General features: G+C 37.4%; 2 protein-coding genes across 3 annotated transcripts in view; both read left to right on the plus strand.

The window, feature by feature from the left end:
- The window catches only part of EXOC2 (exocyst complex component 2), a 277442-nt gene that overhangs the window by 24036 nt on the left and 236421 nt on the right, over positions 1 to 16985 (plus strand). The window contains exons 1-2 of one of the 2 annotated variants that reach the window (XM_043590967.1): positions 6247 to 6281; positions 11245 to 11259. The exons of the other annotated variant lie outside the window; for it this stretch is intronic. The gene's annotated coding sequence lies outside the window, so the exon portion shown is untranslated. Of the gene's footprint in view, positions 1 to 6246; positions 6282 to 11244; positions 11260 to 16985 lie in introns of those variants that run through there. 2 annotated transcript variants of the gene reach the window in all.
- HUS1B (HUS1 checkpoint clamp component B) lies at positions 879 to 15803 on the plus strand. Its single transcript, XM_043593139.1, is given in 9 exon segments — positions 879 to 3022; positions 3025 to 3107; positions 3110 to 3316; positions 3318 to 3444; positions 3447 to 3550; positions 3552 to 3653; positions 3655 to 3717; positions 3719 to 3780; positions 15563 to 15803. Coding segments are annotated over 9 exon segments (1083 nt in total). The 5' UTR covers positions 879 to 2928.

Raw genomic sequence — 16985 nt, forward strand, 5'->3', positions numbered from 1 at the left:
TCATTGCCAAGTAATATTCCATTGTGTATATAAACCACATCCTCTTTATCCATTCATCAGTTGATGGACATTTAGGCTCTTTCCATAATTTGGCTATTGTTGAAAGTGCTGCTATAAACATTGGGGTACAAGTGCTCCTGTGCATCAGCACTCCTGTATCCCTTGGGTAAATTCCTAGCAGTGTTATTGCTGGGTCATAGGATAGATCTGTTTTTAATTTTTGAGGAACCTCCACACTGTTTTCCAGAACGGCTGCACCAGTTTGCATTCCCACCAACAGTGCAAGAGGGTTCCGTTTCTCCACATCCTCGCCAGCATCTATAGTCTCCTGATTTATTCATTTTGGCCACTCTGACCGGCGTGAGGCGGTATCTGGGTGTGGTTTTGATTTGTATTTCCCTGATGAGGAGTGATGTTGGGAATCTTTTCATGTGTCTGTTAGCCATCTGGATGTCTTCTTTAGAAAAGTGTCTATTCATGATTTCTGCCCATTTCTTCACTGGATTATTTGTTTTTCGGGTGTGGAGTTTGGTGAGTTCTTTATAGATTTTGGATATAGAGCATGTATTCTCAACAGGAACTGTAATTGAAAATTAGCCCATGAGGGGACAAAAAAAGATCTTAATTTATATGCATAAAGTACATAAGTGTGGTGTATTTATGATATTAAAATTTTGGGGGGCAATGAGGATAAAACCTAAAAAGTCTCTTTACTTAGAAGTAAGACAAAGATACTTGCTAATACTGGAGTTATTTAAAAAATTTTTTTAATGTTTTTTATTTTTCAGAGAGAGAGAGAGCATGAGTGGAGGGGTGGGGGAGGGCAGAGAGAGAGGGAGACACAGAATCTGAAGCAGGCTCCAGGCTCATCTGTCAGCACAGAGCCCAACGTTTGGCTCAAACTCACGAGCTGTGAGATTATGACCAGAGCCGAAGTTGGACGCTTAACTGACTGAGCCACCCAGCCACCCCAGTAATGGAGTTATTTAGCATTGTTTTGGAAGTTATATAACAAAAGCAGTCAGGCAATTAAAATAAGTGAGACATAAATATTGAAGAGCAAACGTCCAAGTTATGATAGGATTTGAAGGTAATAAGATTTTCTGTAGAGAAAACATTAAGGAAAAGATCATTTGGAAAATGATTTCAATTGAGAGAGACTCAGTGCTCAGTAAGTTGCCTGGCTTCAAGATAAATTATATGGGCTTCTCTGTGAACAGAGCTGAACAGTTTATTGACAGTTATAAATGATTTGAATGTGTGGGAAGATTCAGTATTGTAGATAGTTTAAATGTCCCGAGATTATCTAGATAGTCAATGTAATTGATATATTTGTTCATTTAACAAATATGTGTTGAATGTCAGTGATATCCAGGTGGATGTTCTAAATGCTGGGTGTGTAGCAGTGTAGGGAAATATAAAAAACCCGTTTCTTCTGGGGCTTACAGTCTGGTTAGTAGAGGTAAATAAAAGAAGCAGGAATATAGTATGTCAGGGTCATGATAATCCCATCAAAATTTTAGTAGGGTTATTTTTAGAATCTTACACAATATTTTAAAGTTCATCTGGATCAATACCTATGACAGGATGGTAAAGATAACTTGTTAAAGATTATTTGTCCTATTGAATATTTCATTAAAATAACTATGTTATAGTTACAAAATACATCAGTGGGACAAAATATAGAAGGTCTAGAAATAGTCTCAAATGAGGATTTTTGTCATTAATAAAAGTGGCATTTCAGACGAGTGGAGAAAACAATGGATTGTTCAGTGAAATGGTATTTGGTCAACTAGCTATTTAATACTCCAAAGTAGATTCCAAATGAGTTAGGTAATTAAGAAGATAAAACAACATTAAAGTACCAGAAACATGACTTTGAAAGCATGATTCTAGAAGTAGCAAAGAAAAGGTTAATAGGTTTGACATTAAAAAAGACTCAATTTCCTAAGAGCAAAGAGCACCATAAACAATGTGAAAAGACAAAGGATAAACTGGGAAAGATATTCACAGTGTATAAAGTGGACAGAGAGTTAATGTTTTTACTAGAGGTCTTAAAATCAAGGAAAATAAACCTAATAAAAAGTTGCAATGATCATTAAAATGGAATTCACCCACAATGCAGGTTGAGAGCATTTATTTTACTTTGCCTATCAAATTGCTACAGATTAAACAGATTGCTACTACCCAGTGTCCCTGGTGGAAGGGTGTGTTGATAAAGCTTTTCTGCAGGCCAGTTTGGTAATATGTACATGTTAGGATCTTAAATGCACAACTTTTGACTGGTAATTCGTCTTTGAATGTACTGTAGGGAAATAATTGGATAAATGTGCAAAAAGTTTTATAGAAAAATGTTCATTGTCATATTCATCATAGCAAAAAATTGGAAATTGTCACTTTGATTATACATCACTACAATGGAATACTAAGCAGCCTGAAAATGATGTAGATTTATATTTGCCAGTGAGGAAAGATGTCCATCTTATAGTTTATAAAAATCAGTTGCAAATGTATGCCTAAGCATGCTACAGTTTTAGAAAGCACATGTAACTGTATGTACATATATGTCCTGGTTGATGAAGACAGTATTAATGCATATACCAACAGAGTGAAATGTGGCTCTGTGAAAGATGATTTCAATTTTCTTTGTACAGTTTAGAAAGAATATTTAGAAGTTTCTGTGGTGGAATGCCTGTCCTTTTAATTAGCAGAGTGGAAACAGTAAAGCTCTTTTTAAGGGAGGAGGTAGAGGGAAGATGAAGATGGGAACAGAGGCCTTGGTTTTAGGGACCCCATGTCTGCCATGCCTTGTTGCCCTTCTCAGGGGGCCTGCAGGTGAGTGGAACCCGAGTATTGGCTCTGTTGGGACCTGCTACATGTGGGGTCGTCCCCTGCTGACCAAGCTCTGGATGCCATCCTCATGGCATCATGAAGTTTTGTGCCAGCATTTCTGGCAAAGACTTTATGGAGCTCTTTATTCACATCTGCAGCACAAAGCTGGAGAGAGTCTGTGTGCTCCACATGTGCCCTCACAAGTGTGCTTCAGGCCTGATGACTGCAGGGTCATCTGTGATGCTAGAGTGTGGTGTGCGGTGAGGCGGGAGACTTCTTCCACTGGTTTCACATGAAAGATGTTTCAGAGGAGTTTAATGAGATTTATTTAGAGCTGCTATCTGAGCATTTGTTCAGAGCGGTGAGAAGCACAGGGAATGCCTCTGCCCTGAAGCCCCAGTTGACCAATAAGTGGCTCCCCCACCTCACCGTGGCTGTGGAGCTGCCATTGCCCACAGGTTGGACTCTTGTTGTGGTACACAGTCGATTGATCGCCTGTGAGGTTGCTTCCCAGAATGGTGTTGGAAGATTTCCTGGAGCCCAGTGTGCAGGCCCATGATGTTAGTGTTTATCTTCCTGCTTTGAAGACTCTGAAGAGCACTATAGAAAGGCTACAAACTTGGGTGATCAAGTGCTGGTTGAAGCAAATCTAAATGGCAAAATGAACTTGAGGGTACAAACTGATGTGTCTATTAAAAGTTATTTTAACAATTTTGGAAAATCCTTCCAAGTCTGCTCAGGATATGCCTCAAGATAGAAACCCTGAGAATATGTTGCAAGTATTAGTGAAAAGTAGGAAGCTTCTGTAGTTTTTCGAGGGATAGCAAAATAAATCCTACAATAGCCTTATGCAATATTTTGAGCAATACTCTTCTTCATCTTGTTTTTGGTTCATGAAGATGTCTCTTTTCAGTATTTTATTTTTGCTTATAAAAATTCAAGCGGCCTGTATTTTTTTTTTCTTTTTAAAGCTTATGGTCTTTTCAAAACTGAAACAGACCCTGAGTTAATTGGGTTGCAAGTCTGCACTCTCACTGACCTATATAGAATGTACATTTTGTTCAGCCCTTCTTCCTTTACAAAGCTTTTATTAAAAAAGTCATTGGTGAAAGAATTGGATGGTTCATTTTTTATGTTTCTTGACTTTTATCAGTTTTTTTCATACTTTTTAAGATGCCAACAAGAAAAAGATTTTCTATTTTAACTCTTTTTAACAAAAAGGATTGTAACAAAATAAATAAAAACTTTGAATCCTGAAACATTGGATCAGTTTTTATTATAAAATGCTACCATGTGAAATGGGAACTTCATTCTTTTAAAGCAAGTATAATTTTCTGAGGGAGTTTTCTTAGCTTGATATGATACCTGAAAGGTATTTAGCATTTGTGCGTATTACATAGTTTTTATTAAGCTGTTTTTTGGTCAAAGTATGTATTAATGTATATTCATAGTTTTAGATTTATCATCTACAAAGCTTGAGTTGGTTATTAGGCTCACTAATAGTGCATCTTATTCACTGTGATTCAAGGAAATGGTCAGTTTATGTTTACTAAGATATTTCTTATGGGTAACTTTTATATAAACCTAGTTTTCATTTTTTTCCCCATAGTATTACATTATTCTAATAGAAAATGATTCTTAATGTTTCGATATTTTGAGAAGAGGAAGGAGGAGTTATAAAGGACTACTACAGTGATTAGAGGGAAGGTTTATATTCTTTCATATTAAATTTTACTTTTTTAATGGCTTATGCAATAAGACAAGTCTTTAACTTGGCAGCCTTTATTTTTGCAGACTCAGTGAACTCCCATGGCTACATTTTAATCACTAATGAATAATTTCCTACTAGATTTGGTGATAAAATTCTTAAATTTGCTAATTTATTTTGTTTTGCTGATTTGTAAATTCCATTCATGCTGTTGTGGAAAGAACACAGAAACACGAGACCTAGGCAAGTCACTTGAACTCTGGCTCTTTAAGATCTTTCAGTTTGAGCAGATTCCGTTTCAGTCCTCTAAGGGTTTCAATATAAGAAGATTAAATAGTTGTTTTAAAAATTATTTCAAACATAGTATCTTAAAATTATTAACATAACTTTCAGAATTATGGCTTAAGTTTTTTTCTAATTTATAAATTAAACACAGTTGCTTGGTGAATATTTTAAAGCTTCTTAAATGAAAGATGAAAATGTAAAACAAATACTTTAACTCAGTGAGAAAATTATAAGATATGCACTTTTTTTTTTCTGTGCATAACACAGAAATGACTTCTCATACTTGTTTCTAGTATCTTTTCCAATATTTTTTCCTTTGGTTTATTAACTGAGAATTTTCAAGCTGTAGTAAAAGTCTGCCTTTTTACCTCTCCTTCCTTCCCTCCGTCTGTCTGTCTCTCCCTCTCTCCCTCTATCTTTTCCTGTGCCTCTTTTCTCTGTATTTAATAAAACCAGGAAAATGAAAAAAACCTATTCTTTGTTTTAGAAAATACATATTTGTGCACTTTAATCTAAGGTAAATTATTATGATGGTTAACTTTTAATAATTCATTAACAGAAAGTATCTATAAAAGTTTTGTAGCCTAGTCTTTGTAATGTAACTTTTGAAAATGGAGAGGTGTAATTTATTCCTTTACTCAACCTACAGGTATGTTGCTATTAAAGAAAAATTAAAAGACCATCTCAGGGGCGCCTGGGTGGCGCAGTCGGTTAAGCGTCCGACTTCAGCCAGGTCACGATCTCGCCGTCTGTGAGTTCGAGCCCCGCGTCGGGCTCTGGGCTGATGGCTCAGAGCCTGGAGCCTGTTTCCGACTCTGTGTCTCCCTCTCTCTCTGCCCCTCCCCCGTTCATGCTCTGTCTCTCTCTGTCCCAAAAATAAATAAACGTTGAAAAAAAAAAAAAAAGACCATCTCATACTGTAACATCTAAATATAAGGTCTTAAAAATTCAGATTCTTTCAATGGTCTAGTAAAAAATGTTTATAATGAATACAAACATTTTAAAATAACATGTTTTTATTATAGTTTAGTTGTGAAAAGTCAGGCACTGCCAGTTTCTAGTCTTACAATTATTAATTGAATTTAAAAGCCTGGTCCAATGAGTAAAATTCTTACAGAATCATCCTTAGGGATGATCTCATCTACCCACCTTATTTATAGATAAGAAAACAGTTTCAGAGAGCATAAAAGTAAGGGCTTTTAATTTTCTTTTTTTTTTTTAATGTTTATTATTTTTTTTTTTAATTTTTTTTTTCAACGTTTATTTATTTTTGGGACAGAGAGAGATAGAGCATGAACGGGGGAGGGGCAGAGAGAGAGGGAGACACAGAATCGGAAACAGGCTCCAGGCTCTGAGCCATCAGCCCAGAGCCCGACGCGGGGCTCGAACTCACGGACCGCGAGATCGTGACCTGGCTGAAGTCGGACGCTTAACCGACTGCGCCACCCAGGCGCCCCTTTAATGTTTATTTTTGAGACAGAGACAGAGACAGCATGAGCAAGGGAAGGTCAGAGAGAGAGGCACAGAATCTGAAGCAGGCTCCAGGCTCAGCTCTCAGCACAGAGCCTGAGGCGGGGTTCGAACCCACAAACCCTGAGATGGTGACCTGAGCCAAAGTCCTATGCAGCATTGACTGAGCCACCCAGATGCCCCAGGGCTTTTATCTGTTATTGCCATTGTTAATGCCAGGACCCATTTTAAAACCCTGATCTACAAACTATGTATGTTAAGTATTTGAGCTTGGTCTATTATGGCTTAGTTTAGAGACTTAACAGATTGGATATACTTTTGTTTATCAAAATAAATCTAGATTGCCTTGTGACTCTATCACTTATCTGAAAAGATAAAATTTAAATGAAAAAAGTCCAAAACATTTTAAAAGCTGTTGTCTACTGTCCTTGTGTGAAGATATCCTTTGTTCTTGCAGGTAGGAAGGGGTTTATCTGCCAGAAAATGGTAATTCTCTGGAAGACCAATACACATTAAAAAATCAAGGCATCAAGTTTAGAAATTATTTCAGCTTCTGTTTCTGTATTTTAGAGAAACACTACTAAGAAGCAGGAAAACACTTAGGCTTTTATGTTTCACTGTATCTTTAGAAAATAAATCATTGATGAAATGTGTAAGGTTAATACTATATTATTTTAATTAAATGAGGTTTATGACAAGGCAAAGCCAAATTTTTGTTAACCTGTTTAGTATATTTGCATAAGAAAGACCTTAGGACAGATTTTCAAAGACTACTGGTATTGCATTTGGAAATCTTTGTGAGGAAAATTTGTAGATACTTAATGACAAGTACAGGTGAGAATTTTCCTTTAAAAATGTCTCTGTTAGCCTGGCATGGGTTTTGAAACGGAAAATGTTTGGAGATGAATCCTGTTTTTTAAGGCTTAGACTCTTCCCTCATAGTGATAAGAAATTATTTGTGACACTAAACGAAACATTATAATGTAGGATATTTCTAATTTGGGGCAGGTTGAAAAGAGATCTCTTTCTATAATTCATTTTACAAATAATTACTGAGTGCATACTGTGTGGTGGGCATTGTTTTATGTGTTTTGGACCTTGTAGAGTAAAAAGTAGATATTCTTATATTACTAAATTAAATGCCTAAATGGTCTTCCTGAGATAATGGTTTGCCCATGTTTGGGGACATGTAAGTAATGTTTCATGGTAAGGAAATACCATTAATTTTTACATATGAGCCAGTATAATGAATGCTGGATTTTCAGCTGCCTCTGATTTGAATGTCTGGAACACAGCTGTACTCCTCAATCATAAATAAGAAAATAGATCATACTTTTTGATTCATTATCATTAGTAGTGGCCCAGACATTACCTATTGTTACCAGACATTACTTTGTTTTACTTGGACAAACTTTGAGGTTAACATAGTTAAGATTATGATCCTCTATATATAAATGCTCTCAAAATGGATTTGAAATACTGGAAGTAAATCGGCAACTACTTCTTAGTAGTGTTTCTCTGTTTGTTTGTTGGAGTGGGGAGGGTTTCTTTTTTTTTTTTTTTCTTTTTTTAAACTAGAGTTTCTCTAATTTCAATTCTTTTTCACACCAGAATGAGCAGTAACTCAGTCACATAGGAAGCAACTAAGGTTCTCAGAATGTGGGCTATCAGATAGAAAAATGACCTCATAGTATGCAGTGTGGTATAAAGGAAAGAGTGATATTAGACTCTAGGAGTCAGGAAACCAAGGATATGGTCTGTTTTATAAGTACTTATATGTGTGACCTTGAAATAATCATTTAACATCTTTGGGTTGCAATTTCTTCAGATGACAGGTCTAGGCATTAATTGGATCAAGTCTCTTGGCTTTGATTCTGTTGAGTACTGACATGTCCTACTGATAATCACCACCACCATGTGAAGGGTAGCTGACAGTTTAATATTTTATTACCTTTTCAGTAATATTCTGAATGTTTTCATCCTACTGTTTTTCTGGAAATAAAGATTGTAAGATATTTCTGCTTAAATATTCTTTAGATTCTGAAAGTAATCAGTTGAAGCCACATGCTTATCTGTTTTATAGTCTAATACTAAAGACAGGGATTAATACTATAAAGATAATTAAACCACCACTCAACAGTGGTCTAATTTTCCATGCCAATTGAACAAAGCATTTTCCTTTGTCCAGAACTGTAGACATTAATCAGTGAGGCAGCTTAATTACCCACTCTTTCCTTAGTGTTTGTTTTCCCTGCAGTGTTATGGTATCTTTGGGAACAATATAATTTCTGTTAATTAAAGCAGTTGTCGGAACTTTGTGTTGAAATATGTCTATGCTTTCTTGAAAAATTTTATTAATATGTGTTAGCTTACTAAATTTCAGGCTTAACGATTTATAATAGTTTTCAAGCACATTCTCAAAACAAGCTTTATACTCTTTTGTACATGCTTAGAAACATGTTTAAAGAGATAGTACTATATGACCCATTAAAAGAATATTTATTTTTGAAATTTTTATAATTTTAGTGTATTTACTAAATATAGTTAAATATATCGGACTTGGTAAATATTCTTTTTTTAACCAAACATTAGTTTTAGCATGTCTTTTGTTTAGTAGTTGTTTATTCATTGCTTATTTGTGCATTTTGCTAATGTGAATATGCAAGTAAATATTTATCTGTTGACTAACAGTGGACCTTGTACATTGATTATTAGGAGAATAACAATTTGATTTAGTTTTGCTTTGTTTTAAAATATTAACAAAGCATTATTGAGAACTTTTTATTTTGATACAGGTTCAAACTTACAGAAAACTTAAAAAAAATAGTAAAAGTAACTCACTCCTGTAAACTTATAAGAAAATACAGTGGTGGGGTGCTTAGGTGGCTCAGTCAGTTAAGAGTCCAGTCTCAGCATAGGTCTTGATCTTAGGGTCTTGAGTTTATGCCCCATGTTGGGTTCCATGTTGGGCATGGAGCCCATATAAAGAAAAAAAAATATGGTAAATAACAACTGTAAGCTCTTTAGCTAGAGTGACCAATTGTTTACTTTTCTTTTTTTCTCAAGTTTTTATTTAAATTCCTGCTGGTTAACATACAGTGTAGTATTAATTTCAGGTGAAGAATTTAGTGATTCAGCACTTCCATACAACACGTTGTTCTCATCACAAGTGCCATTCTCATCACAAGTGCCCTCCTTAATCCCCATTACCTATTTAACCCAACCCCCACTTTTGATATATTTACTTTTTGTCCCATTTATTTTTATTATTCTGTCAGTCTGTCAGTATGTATTTCTTTAACTCATTTGAAAATATGGTGCAAACAACATTTTTTCCCTACATACTTCAGTAGGTAACTAAGAACAAAGACATTCTCTTACATTACCACAGTACATTTATCAAAGTGAGAATTTAATAATAATACCATACTATGTAAATGGCAGTTCCAATTCAGATGGTGATAATTTGTCCAATTTTGTACTTTATAGAAGGTATTTTTTTCCTCTTCTAGAATCCATCCAGGATCGTGCAGTATATTTAGTTGTAATGTGTCTTTTCTCTCTGTCTCTTTTTTTTAAATATTTTATTTATTTTTGAGAGAGAGTGCAAGCAGGGGAGGGGCAGAGAAGGGGTTGGGGCAGAGGATCCTAAGTGGGCTCTGTGCTGACAGCAGTGAGCCAGACATGGGGCTTGATCTCACCTAACATGAGATCATTAACAGTTGCTCAACTGACTGAGCCACCCAGGCATCTCTAGTTGTACTGTCTCATTATTGTCTTTTAATATAGAATAGTTCTTCAGCTTTTCTTTGTTTTTATTGACCTTGACATTTTCAAACAGTACAGACCAATGATTTTATAGAATGTCTGTGAATTTAGGTTGTCTGATGATTAGTTTTGGGTTATGCATTTTTAGCAGGACTATTGCACAAGTGATGTCAGATTCTTCCCAGTGTAATACATCAACGACATGATGTTTGTCTCAACATTGGTGATTTTAATTTGGATCACTTGGTTAACGTGATAGGTGTCAGATCTTTTGTAAAATTACTGTTTTTCCCTTTGTAGGTAATTTGTAGAGAGATGCTTTGAGACTATGTAAATATCCATTTTTTAAAGCCAAACACTAGTTTTAGCATCCATTGGTAATTAATAATTGCATCATAACTTTCTTATTTATTGGTTAACATTCTGCAGTAAGGAGAGTTTTCTTCTCTATTTTTTTTACTGGTTTATGTTAATAGGATGGTCTTGCATATTTTCTTATATAATAGATTACAATGCATTGCTATCATTAATTTTTTTGATGTCCAAATGTCTCAGATTTGGGTAATGGGAGCCCCTTCGGTGAGTACTTCCCTACTGATGTAACAAAATGATTTAGGTTTATCTTGTAGTTGTCCTGCTTTGGCCCTGGAATCAGCAGTTTCTCCCAAGGATTCTGGTTCCCTTTATTGGATGATGGTACTTAGAAGTTAGGTATGCTCATTGCCACTTATGTAATATTACGTGTAGCCTCTCTCATTGTGTACAGAGCTAGGAAACACACACTCACAATCTATCGGATACATACATCTGCCTATCTGTGTATCTGTCCATCATATATGTCATATATATGTTTATTAAAAACTCTGAGTTCATCTTTTATGAAGAGGATTTTCAGAGTTTTTGCTCATTTTTTAAAAATCGGGTTACTTAAGTTGAAAAATTATGTTTTTGATATAAAGTCCTTTGTCAGATAAATCTATTGAGAATATTTTCTGCCAGTGTATGGTTGCCTATTTATTTTCTTTTGATGAGAAAGTTTCAATTTTGATGAAGTCTAAAAATATCAGGTTTTTCAATGTATGGTTATTGTTTGCCATGTTGGAGAAGAACTCTATGTGTAGAGATGCCCTCTTATTTTATCTTCTTTATTGTTTATAATTTTATGTTTAGATGTGATCCATCTTGAATTAATTTTTGTAAGTGGTGTGAGGCTACATTTATATTCTTTTTCCCCCCATGTGGAAACTGAATTATTTCAATACCATTTGATGAAAATGTTTTTATTTCCCTTGAATTGTTTTGTTGTGTTGTCAAAAATCAACTGGTTATATAAGCATGGGTCCATTTCTGAACTCTGTTCTTCTCATTCATTAGGTTATCCTTATGCCAGCAACTCACTGTCTTGATTACTGTAGATTCATAATAAGTCTTTAAATCATGTTCTGTAAGAGTTAAAAAAAAGTTAAAAAACTTTTCCCCTCCTAAAACTGTTTTGGCTATTGTAGGTTCTTTGAAGATCTGTAGGAATTTTAGCATCAGCTTGCTAGTTTCTTTACATAAGCTTGTATAACTTACTCTTCCATTTGGGGAGAATTGATATTTCAATAACATTGAATTATCTGGCCCATAGACTGTATAGTTCTTCACTTATTTAGTTCTTTTTTTGCCTTCTCTGTTATATTTTAAAGTTTTCAAGAAGTCTTGTATGTTGTTTTTATTAAATGTATGTTTTAAGTATTTTGGTTTTTATAATGATATTCTTAAACAGAACTTTTAAAAATTTGACTGTAATTGTTTCCCACTAGAATTTAAAGTAGATACTTTTTGTATATTAACCATGAATAATGATATCTTGCTAAATTCAGTTATTAGTACTATTAGTTGCTTAGTAGATTCCTTAGGATTTTCTATATAAACAATCATGACATCTGCAAATGGAAATACTTCCTTTGCAATCATTATGCCGCTTATTTCTTTAGCCTTATTGTCTTATAGCACTGGCTAGGACCTCTAGAACATTGTCATATAGACAAAATGGGTGAGACATTTTTCCTTTATTTACTGGTCTGAGAGGAAAAGCACTGTATGTTTCATCATTAAGTGTAATGTTAGGTGATCCCTCCCACCCCGTTTTCCTTTATTAAGAGGTCCTTTCTATTTCTAGTTTGTTGAGGTTTTTAAATCATGAATAGGTATTGAATTTTGTCAATGATTTCTACATCTTTTTAGATAAATACATGGTTTTTCTTTTTACTTTAATGTGATTTACAGTGATTGAGTTTTGAAAGGGAAACTGCCTTTGCACAGCAGAGTTTATAAACCCCACATGGTCATGATGTCTTCCCACAGCTTCTGTTTTCTGAAATAATTCATGTAGGCTTGGTATTATTTCTTCCTTAAATGTTTGATAGCTTTTATCAGTGAAACCACTAGGTCAGGAGTTTTTTTTTTTCCTTTCTTTCTTCTTTTTTTAATGTTTATTTTTCAGAGAAAGAGAGTGAGTAGAGGAGGGGCAGAGAGAGAAGGAGACACAGAATTTGAAACAGGCTTCAGGCTTGGTATTATTTTTCCTTAAATCTTTGATAGTTTTTATCAGTGAAACCACTAGGTCTGGAGTTTTCTTTTTTTTTTTCTTCTTCTTTTTTTAATGTTTATTTTTGAGAGGAAAGAGAATGAGTAGGGGAGGGGCAGAGAGAGAGAGGGTGACACAGAATTTGAAACAGGCTTCAGGTTCTGAGCTGTCAGCACAGAGCCCAGCTTGGGGCTCTAACTCACAAACTGCGAGATCATTACCTGAGCCAAAGTCGTACTCTTCACTGACTGAGCCACCCAGGTGTACTTCTGGGGTTTTCTTTATAGGAAAGTTTTTGATGATGAATTTGTAGCAGGATTCTTGCACAGAGAGACAGGACACTGAACCTTTTCTGTCCAGGAAGCAACTTCACTCATTGTGCTGGCATGGGCTCACTGGGTTTGTACCCAAAACACTGAGCCCCTAGCGCAGTGGGGGTTTTCCTTTTGTACAAGTTTTGCTCCTTTGTCTCCCATATATAGTAACATTCAAAGTCTGAATGGATGGTCTTTGTTGCAGAGTTGTGAGGAATGTTGCACACCTGCACGTAGCCAGGTCGCCTTCCCTTGGCTTTAGGTTTTCACGATATTCCTTAGGGAGGGACTCTACCACATTACCCCTATTGATGCTCGGACCCCTTACTTTGGGTCAAAGAGCATCATCTTGGTTAGGGGTTTATACTTCCATAACATCATCACATGCATGGCTGTTTTCTTTTTGACCATTATGTCAGTGAGGCTGGAGACAGACTGCATAACCAGGGGAGCTAGGGAAGGTAGGATTAAGCAAGGTCACCAAATTAAGAGAATAATACCTATGAGGATTTTGAATCCCCTAAGAGTTGAAAACCATCCTCCAAGTAACTCCCTGGGGTCCCAACCTTTCCAGGTCTGGACTGGGACATGAGCAACCTTTCTCATTTGATTTATTGCCTCTATGACTTTTCCTTCATCATCTATCTGTAGGCAGCAGTTGCTCAGGTTAAAATTTCCACAAACTCCTCCCTCTGAAGCAAGCAAATAATCTAACGTCAAGCAATTTTAATAGATAACATTGCTCATTTTAGTTTGCTGCATGACTAATAAGTTAAGAACTCTGGCAGTTTCATTGGTTATAATTTGTACAACTGCTTGCAGTCTGATTATGCGGTTTAGCATGCAGATGGGAGTGCATTAGTCCCAGGATCCATCTTCTGCCCAGGTGACAGGGCCATAATATTGGATTAAACACTTGGGAGGCCATTCATTATCTTTCCAGTTGCCAATTGGTAGGGCATGTTGTTTCCTTTGAGTCTCCCTGTCCCCATACACTTGGATTCCCAAATGTTACCCTCTGGCAAGTGGGATTAGGAAGAAAGATGAACAAATACTTCCCAGCACACATGATCCTGACCAGCCTGAGGGAAGTGTTGTGTAGTCTGTCCTTCCACATATCCAGTATAGTCCACCTGGGGCCCACCATTTGATGACTGTGTCGACAATATCCCAGGCCTCTTGGAGATGAGAGAAATTAGACAAGTGGTGGGGATCTGGCTCAAGGTGATCTGGGGTTCCCCACCATTGGGTTTCCTGAGTTATAAAATCTTTGGCCTAGGTAGGCATGTTAAGCTTCCAACAGAGATGAACTTCCTTTCCCCCTGGGCAAGGCAGTTTTTTTTTTTTTCCAGTAATTGAGGTTTTGAGGAGCCAAACCCCAGTAGTAGGGTTGGGGCATTCTGTTCCATTATAAGGTTCTCAGGGATCTAATTCTCTAGCCTCCTATGGCCATTGATCCCTCATGTTGGTTCCCTCGCATACATAACAAGAAGAGATCTTTAGAGTTTGGGCTATAGTCTCTGCTAGGGCTAGAAATAGATTTTTCATCGTGACAGACAGGAGGAGGACCCTTCTCCATTTCTTCATAAAAGGAATGAAAGACCTGGTGAGTTGTGGCCTTATGTGTGACAATAACTCTCTTAAAATACGACACTGTTCCTGTGTCTGTGCCCCGTCCATGGATATATATCCCCATCTGCCAGCTACCGTTCCATCAGGGGTCTCCCAGGTTAAGAGTAGTAAAATTAACCGGATTACAGGTCCCCAACTGACAATTTGGTGTAGTCACTCCCTTCCGAAAGAATGCTGTCGTGCCTTCTTTTTTCCCAAGTAGTCCATGAAACACAGCTCCTGCTAGGGCATAAAAACTCAGGTGTATAGGCACCAAAACCATTTTCCTCACACACGTGTTTGTCATTGAGTCAGTATTCCTGCTCCTAATCTAAGCCTCTGCATGGTATATCAAGAGTCCTTGGGCCCTCTATGACAATTGCCCACTTTTTTCATATGACATGCCTCTGGGCCAATACCTATAACCACACATATGTCAAACAGCATTGACACCTGTCGTTTTGGGTTAATAATTTGTGTCTAGCTGACCAAGGCCCCCTACTCTTGGTAGGATCGGACTTCTAAACAATCTTCACTGGGGGAGTATTGTGGGTCAAAGCAAGTATATTGACTCTCCCATTGGCAGATAGAATATGTGGTCTTATTATGTCTGCAGGTCCCCAGGACTTTTCCTTGGCATAAGAAGTGAGTATGGTATAGTAAGGTCCAAGTGACTCCCTGGCCTGACTTGGTTATGTGAATACATGGGTCACATGATGAGGAATCTAGGTCTACAGAAAGGGTCCAGATTAGAAGCAACCGATACCAATGAAGCATCCTATCCACAAAAGGAAGGTGAGTGCTAGCAGAAATCTCTCACCATACTGCCATCTGGCCAGGGCGGCCTCTGCCAATCCTGTGGCAAAAAGTAGAGCAAGAATCACAGTGATGGCAAGACACAAGGGGTGACAGCTCTTCACAGTAAGGGAACAGATATAGAAAATAGGGACAGTCTATCTGTTCCACCAGACCATTGATTTCTCAAGCTTCTGCTGTGTGTAGATTAGTCAGCATCCGGAGTGACTGTCCCCAGTCACTGCAGGGCTGCAGTCTCCCAGAGCCTTTGGAGTTGCACATTGCTTCATCCATATGGTCAGCTTGCACGGCATTGATGAATCAGCTCCCAGTTTCAAGATGCTGGCTTCATTTTGCTGTGGTGAATCCAGAGACCCACCTCGGTTATCTTTACTTCAGTAGGGGTGGACGGAATGACAGTGAACGGGCCCCTTCAGAGGGATTTTAGGGGTTGGACATTCTACTTCTTCACCTATACAGCATCTCCTGGTTCAAAGGGGTGAGCCTCTGTGGTCAGACTCACAGGTAATCACTCCCTAACCCAGTGGTGTAAGATGGTTAGGGTAGAGCCAAGGGTCTGTATCTCTTGGCCTTAGGGTTAGATTGCCTATCTCATTTAGGTCCCCCCCTTGTGCCCTTGATAATTGGGAAAGGGCACCCATAAAGATTTCATAAGGGGAGAACCCCATCTGCTTAGTGGTGCTATACCTGATTCTTACTTAACAAGGCATTTGGCAACACCTGGTCCCAGTGTAGGTGGGTTTCCTGGCATAGTTTACCTAATTGTAGCTTCAGGGTTCGGTTCATTCATTCTACCTTCCTGGAGCTCTGGGGTTGGTATGCCGTGTGTAACTTTGAGGTGATCTTTAACCCCTTTGCCACCAGCCGCACCACATCAGCCATGAACGCTGGCCTATTATCTGATCCCATAGTGATAGGGATCCCAAATCAAGCAATGATTTTTTTTCTTTAAATATGAAATTTATTGTCAAGTTGGTTTCCATACAACACCCAGGGCTCATTTCAACAGGTGCCCTCCTCAGTACCCATCACCCACCCTCCCCTCCCTCCCAGCCCCCATTAACGCTCACTTTGTTCACCGTTTTTAATAGTCTCTTATGTTTTGGCTCCCTCCCTCTCTAACCTCTTTTTTTTTTTTTTCCTTCCCCTCCCCCATGGTCTTCTGTTAAGTTTCTCAGGATCTACATAAGAGTGAAAACATATGGTATCTGTCTTTCTCTGTATGACTTATTTCACTTAGCATAACACTCTCCAGTTCCATCCACGTTGCTACAAAGGGCCATATTTCATTCTTTCTCATTGCCACGTAGTACTCCATTGTGTATATAAACCACAATTTCTTTATCCATTCATCAGTTGATGGACATTCTCTTTCCATAATTTGACTATTGTTGAAAGTGCTGCTATAAACATTGGGGTACATGTGCCCCTATGTATCAGCACTGCAATATCCCTTGGGTAAATTCCTAGCAGTGCTATTGCTGGGTCACAGGGTAGATCTATTTTTAATTTTTTGAGGAACCTCCACACTGGTTTCCAGAGCAGCTGCACCAGTTTGGATTCCCACCAACAGTGCAAGAGGGTTCCCGTTTATCCACATCCTCGCCAG

The sequence above is a fragment of the Prionailurus bengalensis genome, chromosome B2 (assembly GCF_016509475.1).
Source record: "Prionailurus bengalensis isolate Pbe53 chromosome B2, Fcat_Pben_1.1_paternal_pri, whole genome shotgun sequence".
Taxonomy (NCBI): domain Eukaryota; kingdom Metazoa; phylum Chordata; class Mammalia; order Carnivora; family Felidae; genus Prionailurus; species Prionailurus bengalensis.